General features: G+C 35.8%; 1 protein-coding gene across 2 annotated transcripts in view; it reads right to left on the bottom strand.

Moving 5' to 3' along the window:
• The window catches only part of LOC100550263 (lysine-specific demethylase 4C-like), a 203726-nt gene that overhangs the window by 128498 nt on the left and 63347 nt on the right, over nt 1-11881 (bottom strand). For both annotated transcript variants that reach the window (XM_019610469.2, XM_010725643.3), the window contains exon 6: nt 7094-7143. In XM_019610469.2, coding sequence (XP_019466014.1) covers nt 7094-7143 — 50 coding nt within the window. The remainder of the gene's footprint in view (nt 1-7093; nt 7144-11881) is intronic.

Here is an 11881-nt window from a genome sequence, read left to right as displayed (position 1 = left end):
TAACTCCCAGCAAGGTCACCTGATGTTCTCTTCTTTGCCTGCGCTTCTCTGTCTATGCTTCTCTGCCTGCGCTTCTTCATCAGCTCAACTGGACTGCACTTCTCATCTCAGCATTGTGGTGAGGCCGATCCACCTTCCAGACACACACTCTCTCTCTCTCCTTCTATTCTGCTGATACTATATTTAGTAAATTAGTTTGTTTCACCTCAGATTGTTGCCGCTGTTTTCAATTATTTCGGGGTCCCTTATTTTCCTATTCCGGGGGCACGGATCCACGGATCCCTTAGCCCTTCTAGTCACGGAACCGGACCGAACCAGCCCGTAAACCATTGACATCTGCCTTTGTGAGGCCTCCACTGGAGTGTTCATCAAGGTCCAGGGTCCCCAACACAGGAAAGATGTGTAGATTTTGGAGAAGGTCCACAGGTAGGACACAGAAAAGATCGAAGGGCTGGAGCACCTCTCCTACAAAGACAGGCTGAAAGAACTGGCCTTCTTCACCTATGAAAAGAGAAGACTACAGGGAGACCTAATTGTCTCCTTCTAGTATTTAAAGGGAGTTTAGAAACAGGAGAGAAATCAACTTTTTACAGATGTAGATAGTGACAAGGGGGAAGGTTTTAAACTAAAGAAGGGGAGATTTAGATTAGATGTCAGGGGGAAGTTTTTTATTGAGCAAGCGGTGAGTTGCTGGCACAGGCTGCCCAGAGAGTTTGCGGATGCCTTGTACCTGAAAATGTTTAAGGCTAGGTTGGGTGCAGCCCTAGCCAATCTAATCCAGTGTTTAATCTAGTGGCTGGCAACCCTGCCTGTGGCAGGGGGATTGGAATTTAATGATTCTTGAGGTCCCTTTCTACCCAAGTCATTCTATGATTCTATGATAAAAATGTGATTCAACAAATGGTGGACAAATGTTTGGGTATAAACACATAAGCAAAGGAAGAGACAAGTAAATATAAGGTCCTACTCAAGCTTTTTGTCAGCTTTCTATAGTTAACACAACAAACAATAGCAAAGAGTATGTGAAAACAGTCTTCCAACTGCAAAGAGTCACAAACATGCTCTCAGATAATTCCACATACATATTTCAAGAGTTAACATGACCAAAATTACTTTTACTAATCAAATTATTATTTTATTTTTTTTTTTGAGTTATAGTCTTAACACTATGTCAGTGAAGGCTATTCTGCCTCAGTAGGCATTAATACCACTTCACAATTTCTGGTTTTATGGTCATTATTCCAGATACAAGTCAAAACTTTCTCATTTTCAAGGGAAACTAGGAGAAGTCGGTTCTAAGCAGACTGCAAGCTGTCCCTGAGGAAAACAAGATTCCCACACACAACACTGCTGCAATGAGAGACATAAAGAGTACATAAAAAGGTTTGGGGGTAAAAGACAATTTTAAAATAAGGCTGGCTCAATAAGTTATTGAGAGCAGTGATCACTGATACCTGGAACAGTTTTGTTCCACTTTGTTTTTTCAACTATAAGAGTATAGCTCATATCAGAATATTGCTGTATCACAGTTATCACTCGTAAAAACTGAAGTGGATTAGGTTCCATTCTGCAGTAGATTATCATAATCAAAATAATGGGAACAATTACCTACCTAGCAGGAATGTGTGCATACTGATTTCAATCAAACTGTTAGGCTATGATCATACATGGACAAATTACGATCTTATTCTCAAATTAGCAACTTTTAATCATATGAGTAACTCCATTGGCTCTACAAGGCAACTGACTATGTATTATCTTGTTAACTTGTGCGACCAGCGTGGTCGAAAATAAAGTCACTATTTAACAAACACACATAAAAATTGGATACTTTCAAATCAAATTCTAAACAGAGAATGAATGTGGTCATACTTATTTTTCTACACTTTTACACTCAAATTTTACATCAAAGGTGCTATATTCTCTTTTTTTTTTTAATATAAACTGAAAAACAAAAACTTTCAGAAAATATCATCCTAAATTGCAAGTATCATTAATATAACTTTATGTAATCAAAATTCATCCCAATTAATGCTATTAAGGAAGAAAGCTCAAAATAAGGTAATTTTTTAACATATGTAAATTATGGATGTTCATTTGGACTTCTAAACATACAAAATACTTGTAATTCACTGCTTACAAAAATTACTCGTGGAACACTGGCAAACACAAAAGGAGGACAAAGTTTTCTAGTATATTTTCTATACTTTATTTTTGTGGGTATAAATAAAAACAATATAACTTATTAAAGTGAGTTTGTAGTGATCTGACTCAATTTTATTTACCTTTATGTACTACACACTTTTAAGTAAGTGGGAGAACATTCTGCATGGCAACATTCTCACAAAGAAGAATTTGTATATTTGACATATAAAGCAGAGAGTACAAAAGCCACAAATGAAGTGCTGTGAAATATGAGTGTTATTATACGATGAATATGTTATGGACTTGAATTTATTATCTCTTAGATATAACTTTCCTAACTTGACTCATATAACTATCAATTAGGAAAAAGTTAAATTTCTCAACTGCTGCAACTTTCGTATTTGAGACCCTTACAAGTTATGCAAGCTCTCTGCCAATTTTCATTCAAAAGACTATTTAAACTTATTTTCTTATGTAACAGGTAATGACTTCTCCATGAAACAGACTAATTAATACCATATACCATACAAAGCTTTTTATAGTATTACTATATACTTAGGTCAAATTTTACATTAGTTTCTTCTTGAACATAATTAAATACCAGATAAATGCCACTTGCTTTCTAAAATAATTTCTGCAATTAAGTCAACTATTAAAAGAACTTGAAATCCTTGAAAATGTCATCTGTGATTCTCTTTATTTTCTAACTCATTTTATGAAATGAAAAATCCTTAAGAATACCATAATATTACAGATCAATGTAACACATATAAAAATTGCAGCAACAGCTCACTTGAGATTCTTATTACATTTATGTCTACAAAAAACTGAAAAAAACTTACATAAATGAGTAAGCAGCTGAAGGGTAAAATCAAACTGTTGCCTTTATTAGATTCAAGTCTAATGTATTTCAAATAAAATATTTGTAGGTGCCATAGTCAATCAAGACTTCAATGGAAAGCAAAGATGAAAGCATTCATGCACAAAAGGCATGTGTGATAATTGTGACATGTAGACAAGTTAATGGAAAATATTCTAGCCTTCCTTTAATTTTAATGTATCAACTGTTCCCTTGACTTAGACAACCTGCCACACTTAATGTAACATTTTATTATTTTTATTACTATGGGAGCATTCAATTAATTCAGTAAGAATTAGTCACTCATCAGCCTCCTTGCATAGACTACTTTTCTTTATGTTACACACTTGTAAAAGTACAACTGAAATTTTTTAATACACGTGTAATTAAGCACTAAGTCTCACTTATGCTATTTTCTATTAACATTTCTTATTAACTGAATTGTTGCCATGTAGATTACTCTGTATATTCAACTTTTTAATATACCCTACTGTAAAATTCAGATTCTATTTCAGCAGGCAGCAGCTGCAAAGTAGGAGACCACAGAAGTCTTACCCTTCTTAAACATGGAAATAATCAGAAACAGAAGACTACAAACAAAAATAAGTGAAAAATATGTCAAGGTGAGTATAAAGTTCAACATCTTAAGAACTGTATCTTCCACATGACTAGATGGACCAAAGATACCACAAAAGCAGCCTATTCAATGAAAAACAGTGTAGAAGATACTAGAGTCAAACACTGAAAGCAGGAAATGTCAGAGATGTCTGTCTGTAAAACTAACACACCTACCTTCTGTAACAATAAAAACCTATGTATGAGCACGCAGCTCTCCTACAGAAATCTACCTTCATGCCCTGAATATAACAGATTAAAAAACAATCCAAAATGTGTCTTTCATTGTTCAACATCTGATTCTATTTTCAATTTGATACTCACTGTTCAAAATCCAGTTCTGAAATAAAAATAATTAAGTTTCGATCATACTTATCATGATTCAGCAAGGAAAGCAGATTTGTATTCACTACACATCCCTGCAGCATGTACTGTCATAGACTTATCAGCAGGTGTGACTTCCATGCAGGTGTGCGCTGAAAATGCTGATTTGACATGCTCGGGCAGCTTCATTAAATAAAGCTATTATGAAGCATAGGTAGGTTACTGCTCCCATCTGTGGAAAAATGTGTAAGCCACTATTACTCAGGCCTGAACTCTGCCTGTCCTACAATACTTTCACTAATTCTTGTCCTAAGAACTTTTGAGTAATACTGCTGTATTACTGTTTTATATCTGAGAAGAAAGTCTCATTTAGCCTATTACCAATTCTGACTAAGATAAGACTCTACTCCTCACACCACATGTCCTAGCAGCTTCTAACATACCATGTTTCTGAAGATTTCCACAACTTCCCCATGTTTCTATGTCCACTCCTCCTACCACAGTAAGCCACCACTAGCAGCAGTAAGAGCCTTGAGAAATCTCAGGACTTCATCTGCTAACACAGTGTTTTCTTATAGAAATTTACACTAAGCAACATCGTAAGTTCCCATGGAAATGTGAACTTATTTTTTTAAAGGTGTAGCAAAGCACGTCTCTCAAAAAGTTACCTAGTTCCTGAATTTGTATAGGTTACCCCCATATCTGAGTAAACTATAGTATTTTAAAGAAAAACTGAAAGTTTTTTTAGTCTGCTCCAAACAATGGTACCCATCGCTTGCTTTTACTTCTTAGAAAGGAATGAACAAATGTTGCTGAAATTGCCCATTCACTTTCCTTGCCCTCAAAAAAAAAGTATTGAGCACACACTAGTTTATAGAATGTTTAAATCTGAAGAGTTAGCAATAAACTGCTGCACAGCTATAAGCGGTCAATGTGAAATCCTATAATATGATTGAGAGTAGCTCAAACATCAAGTAAAAATTCTATCAACCCAAATACCATCTTCCCAGTAAACAAAAAAAGTGGATGTATAGAAGATTTTAAATACATCAAATCTTTGCTTCGCCTAAGTAATCAAGGTGTGGATCAAAGATTTGCTGGCTGAAGAACAGGCTGGAAGGCCAGGCCCAGAGAGCGGTGGTGAATGGAGCTAAATCCAACTGGCGACCAGGCAGGAGTGGTGTTCCCCAGGGGTTGGTACTGGGGCCTGTCCTCTTCCAATATCTTTATTGCTGGATGAGGGCATTGGGTGCATCCTCAGTAAGTCTACAGATGATACCAAGTTGGCTTTAAATATTGATCTGCCTCGGGTAACAAGACCATACAGAGGGATCTGGACAGGCTGGAGACCAGTGAGACAAAGTTCAACAAGACCACATGCCGGGTCCTGCACTCTCCTGCAGAGAATGCTACAGGCTTGGGTCAGAATGGTTGCAAGTACTGGTCAATGCTCAGCTGAACATGAGCAAGCGGTGTGCCCAGGTGGAAGTGGCCAAACGGGATCCTGGCTTACATCAGAAATAGTGCTGCCAACACAAGAAGGGAAGTAATTGTCCCTCTGTACTCAGCATTGGTAAGGCCGCACCTTGAGTACTGTGTTCAGTTTTTGGCCCCTCACTAAGAGAAAGACATCGAGGTCCTGGATCATGTTCAGAGAAGGGGCAATGAAGCTAGTGAGGGGTCTGGAGCACAAGTCTTATGAGGAGAGGTTGAAGGGAACTGGGATTTGCCTGGTCTACCACATGCATCAAAATATTTACCAGTGAAAATCAGAACCTTCAACATATGCACAAGAAGAATTTTATACTTTGCAGGTGATAAAAAAAAAGATGTGGAAATTAGAAATAAGTGACAATTCTCTCAGCAGAAACTCTTTCAGTTTTCATGTGGGAAATTTCAGAATAATGAAAGTAATTATCCAGGTTGAAATCTGCCTTTTTAATCTGTGCTTTTAAGGCTGCGAGCTCATGTCTTTACCTTCACATCTCAGTGATATACATGATATTACTGTTCTCAATAACTAGTTTAATTATTGTTCATAAAAACTGCCATGCACATATATGTGCATAAAATAGATATGAAAAGAAAATGAACAAGTTTTCAGAAATACACAATATTTAATTATCAGCTTTCAGTGGTATTCATAGAGTCACAGAATCACAGAATGGGCTGGAATGAAAAGGACCTCAAAGATCATCTAGTTTCAACCCTATTGCCATGGGCAGAGTCACCAACCGCTATACCAGGCTGCCCAGAGCCACATCCAGCCTGGCCTTGAATGCCTCCAGGGGCATCCACAGCCTCTCTGGCATTCCTTACATAGTATCATCAATAGCAGGCTATAAAACATATGCTGCAGGTCAAGGAACATGCCTAATTATTCCTGTGTTCATACGTACTACTCAATCCAGAAATAAGAGGAGATCTGTAGTGTTATTTAAAACAAAACAAATAACTGTGCAAGAAACATTTTTCTATAAATTATCCTTCTTTATCCTTTAGACCCCATCCCCACAATATTCTCTGCTTCTTCTCAAAAGATGTTCCTCACACCTTCAGAGAGCATAAGTCACTATATGCTTTGGGTAATTAACGTACATTGTTATGCTGCTCGTTGGACAGTAGACTGCTATAAATAAGATTTACAGTTGGTGTAGTTCGTGAACTTCCCCCTCCTCAGAGGTACTAAGTTTCCCCTCTCTACCCTGTCATTCCATTCCAATTCCATGAAACTTCAGAAAACACAGTTCTCCTAAGCGTTTCTTTCTCTGAATCAAATTTAACTACAATTGACTATAAGTTCAAAAGTTTTCGATGGCAAGAAACTATGATAAACGAAAAGCAAGGGCATGGAAAGAGGCAAAGATATTTGCAATGAAAATCTAATGAACAAAAAGGACAAAATTTTGTGTTATTTTCACAAACATGACCAACCTAAAAATGCCACTACAAAATAAAGCAGTAAGAAAAAGGCTTACTTTGTGCCATTAAAATTCCTCAGAGTATTAAAATATGTTCCTGGCTTGCAAACATAAAAGTCACACAATATTAAGAAGTACTAAAGCACAGTAGTTCAGTAGAGGACATTTTTCAATTTGCTGGAGACTTGTCCTTCAAACGTCTCTCATACAGAAATACTGAAAATATTACCTTGAGCCAGTCGTTCAAGCCGTTTCCCATGCTCTGGAGGAATTGCATACCTAAAATTCACGGGAAGAAAAGGAACATATGTTTAAAGAAATAATTACTTTACAAAACAGTATTTTGCAGATAATTAAGTGCCTTAAGCACAGAAAATAAGAAGATTAATGAGTGAAAAATTATATAGAAAAAATACACAGGCTGCTCCAAAAGTAATGCCTCCCATTTATTTCCATGGAAATGACAACAGATACAAAGAGTATAACAACACTATTTCAAAGAGCACATTCTCAGCTACAAAAAACTGTTCTTCAACAGTTAGCTATCAACCATTAGCTATGCATTTTCTAGTGATGAATAAGAGCCTGCATGCCAGGCTCACACAAATCTGCACGGTGGAGGTGACCCACTGTTGCTGTCACCCACTGCTGAAACACACCACCTCATTGTGCTCACGTCCACTGGTTGGTCTCCAGAAGTGTTCAGCAAGTGTCAGTGAATGTCAATTGGTGCCATTTTTTCCACAGGGAAGAATTCAGTGACACACCTTTGCTCCATCTGCACTTCCATGTCAGACACCATTCTGTCAAGAGTGCTCTGTTGCTGCCATCTGTCACATGGCAACAAAATGGAATATTGGTGGGAAAGTTCAACCTGTACTGCAAAATCACAAACATAGACATAATGGGCCAACATCACAAAACAGGATGCGATACTTTTGGAACAGCCTTCATATATTATTTTCTGAGGAAAAAGTACAAATTAAGGTATTTTGAGAAACAATTTTAACTATTAGTTTAAAAATTATAATACACAGTTCAAAAATATATTACCATTTAAAATCATGCATACTGACAATCATAACTCCAATTAAAAAAGAAGCAATTTTCTTTTCCAAGTGAAACAAAAGCCATATAAAAAAATAAATTCCCACAAGATTAACTTCTTTGCTTTTTAATGTATTTCACAGAAGTTCAACAGAAAAATATGAGTATTAAATGTCTCCTGCATTTTTTTCTTACTGTCAGTGCTGTGGAATGAAAGGCTACTTGCCTTTGTAACTCATTGCAATTCTTAAGAAACACATTTTCTAAAAATTCAGAAATTGCGCAGATCTTGGAAACATTCTGCTCCTACAGTAAAATATTTTTACACGATTCCACAAGCAATTTGCAACAACTTTGGAAAGTGAGTAATACCTGAGCAAACACAGAACCTTGCTTTTCACAGATTCACTGCACTTCATAGACATGTCACCAGTACATCTACACATTAGACTCTACTTTTGACTTCAACAACTTTAGCATGTGATATAATTGTCTTTTGATATTTTAACAACATTTAATTATTTATTGAAAAAAATATATGGTTCGGAAAGGGGAAAATGCCTACTTAGAAAAGTTCAAACCCACATTTTCAAAGTCAACATGCAGATTTTTTTCTTGTACTACATTATGAACACAAATTTATTTCATATTTCCTGTCAACTCACTAAGAAAAAACAAACAAGCTGTTCATAGCCCCTCACTTGGCACAACCTTCCTCTGTCTGCAGCCTTCATTTGCACCTATTGCACACACAAATTTTCAACTATTACAACTGAAACTGCTGCACAGAAGCAAGACTATTCCAACACAATAGTCCATGCTCTAAACAGAACAAGTTTAACAAAGCCCATGCCTGACAACCCACTCCAAATGCTACTAAACAAAGAGACTTTTGACTTGCCTCTGTTCACTGAGTGCAGTTTTCTTCAGAATTTTATCTTTCCAAAATTGTTTCTCCCCACTTGTACTTTTGAACTATGCCTGTTCTCCACCAGACATTAAGTGTGCATCTGCGCATACATAATAATCTAAAACATTTTTAACTTTCACACCTCAGCTATACAGCTACGTATAGCATTTTTTATTGCATTTTATGCCATTAAACACTGAACTCCAAAGTAAAACCAAAAGAGACAGTATTTATGTCTAAGAAGACAACCTGGAGACTTTCCTTTGCTTTTTTTTGTCTCTAATTTGACTGGGATTACTTTGAAAACTTGTTCTTCTGAAAGTGCATCGGGCTGTATTTTTGCGGTAATACACAGCCCTGTACTTCTATTTATACCTGCATGTATGTTAAGTACTTACCAATAGTACAAAAAGACAAAACTTGAAAACTGAGGTCACATTAAAAATGGTATCTTTTAAGCGATTAGGAAGATAAATGGGGACAAGTGATTTAACTGGGCTACACCTATTTATTTAGTGAATATAAATTTATCAACCAATAATTCATTAAACCTAAGTTGGTGTTTTTCACCATTGTCCTCTTCTGGTGAATGCAGCAGCATCTAACTTTTGATCCTTCATTTCTTCCTTCTGATGCTATTGCCTTTGGTTAAGGGATCAGGAAAAGGAGGCTGCCTTTGCAGTATTGTTAGAAGACCCAAATTCACTCTCCAGACACAATGGAGTAACACCTCTCCTTGGTTCCAAACACAATATATTAGAAAACTGTTTTTTAAATGAACATGCCTGTCTTGGAAGCCAGACAAAGTATGGTGATGTGAATTTAACTGGATGCTTGGTCTACCATATCAAATATTAAATAAAAAACACTCAAATTCCTTCTCAGATCACTAAGTCAGTGTAAAAAAGGGAAAGAAAAAAAAAAAAAAAAGAGAGAGAAAAATATATTCTCTCTCAGTCTTCTTAGGTTACATAAGATCTTTGGCAGATTTTTGGATCGCATAACGCAAAGCACTTCATCACTTTAAACACACAGGTAAGACCCACTGTTTCGACCTAAACTGAAACAGATTCTACTGCATCCCACTAAACAAATACAAAGAATTTAGTAATGGCATTTCAGTTTTCCCCAGCAACATCGAATATTTAGGGTCAGGAAAAAATACGAAATTGCTTTTTAAATAACAGTTGGCATGTTTTTTTTTTTCCTAAATAAATCTCAGCATCATGGAGTAACATTCACTGCTTAGCCATAAGCTACTGATAATGAAGGCTCACTGTCCTATCTATATTCTTCAGAGGAGACAGTAACAATTTACAGTCTGGTCCCTGTGATCACTCAGTCCCATAGCTTAGAAAATAAGTTTGTTGACAAACATAGTTGACTGTGATGTGAAAAACCAATGTTCTGCAAACTCAGCTGAAAACGGTAATGCACAGCCTCCTTAAATTTATTAACTATGTTGGTTACTATTTTTTTTTACACTCTGAGATGCAAAATGTAAATAACCTTCAAAGTACTGTTTTCTTCACATTTACTTTTCCATTCATCAGAGTGAATTTTCCATGTAGGAAAACAGTTTCTCCTTGTATGGCAAAGAATATGGCAAGGAAAAAACGAAATATGCATTTTACTCAAGTTCAGTTTTATTAGGAACATTTGGATGTTGCAGGTCTCTATAACAAGACACCAAAGAAAATTTCCATTTCCTTTAATCTTTCTTTAAGTCAGAAATGGAAACAGCTCATTTCAACAAACTAACCAAAAGCATGTGGACCTCAGATGAAACTGCTTAACTCAAAGGAAAACAGACGAAAATTACAGTCTTCAGAAGAAAAAATAACTAATACACATCTGAGAAAACACAAAGCCAGCTAATATCATCTCTCCACAGCAACAGTACTTTCTAAATTTCCATTTGAGAGACTGTGGCAAAAACATCAGGCAACAAAAAAAAAGTCTACTACATTGAAAGTGCTTATGGAAAATAGGACATTTATGTGAACAGACAACAGATCTTTTTAAATAACTTTAAGGCACACTTACATCACCTATCAATAATTTTGTGATTTTTGTATTAATTTCATGTTCTTTTCTCACTTTCGGTTATGGTATAACCATCTGACTGTCCTGATAATAAGCACAAGTCACAGTAAAATCAGGTTTCTGTACTTATGTTAAAATGAGACAGAGGAAATGACAGAAAAAGCTTAAACAAATTTTGATAATAAATATCATTATACTAATGTAATTTCAGGGAAAAAAATATAGGAAACAGCATTACTGCAGCGTTTGAATTTTAAAGATTTTTTACTCAATCTCTTTTCTATATCTGCATATTTAAAGTGTCAGAAAGTTAAGCTTCCAAACTCTGGAAGGACATTTAAGTTCAATTATGGTAAAATCACTGCACACAACTTGCATCATTTCTAATATTGCTGCTGTGTTAGTGTGTGACATTAATATATGAATGTTCATTAAATGATTCCTTCATATCAGTCTGATGCCTTGTAAAAGCATTCTAACACCTCAAAAGTACACACAGCAGTCTGCAACAGCCTCAGAATAATCTCTTGTTTACAGGGATAAATACAAACTTATGTTGTTTTTTTTTTCCCTTTTCCTCCACAGTAGAGTATTCAACAGAAAATAAAAAATAAAACTCACAGAAAGTCTTACTACTGTTCCCTAACCTTAGGATTTTTCCTTTTACCTCATGACCAGTTAGCAGAGATTAAAGAAACCTTCTATTTGCAAACATTAGAAATGCAAGATTTCTCATCCTCTATACAATCAAATCTTCTCTCCTCCATCTTCCTTATTTGCAACCACATCGCTAGTAACATGGGAGAGTGAAGAATATACTCCCACAACTTAACTATAAGGTATAGTTTGATGAGATGCAGGGTTGACAGGCTACTTTAAGGGAATAGAAATAGCATTTTCACTTCTTTGTTAGATTCTTGGTTTCAGCCAAAATGCACATTTATATAGAAAGACTATCTCAAGGTCTCTAAATAAGTACCCTGTTTTTTAGTGATGACTTAGGAATACAATTTC

Source organism: Meleagris gallopavo, chromosome Z (assembly GCF_000146605.3).
Source record: "Meleagris gallopavo isolate NT-WF06-2002-E0010 breed Aviagen turkey brand Nicholas breeding stock chromosome Z, Turkey_5.1, whole genome shotgun sequence".
Classification (NCBI taxonomy): domain Eukaryota; kingdom Metazoa; phylum Chordata; class Aves; order Galliformes; family Phasianidae; genus Meleagris; species Meleagris gallopavo.
Note: the sequence above shows the minus strand (reverse complement) of the source record. Positions and strands in the feature narration are given on the sequence as shown.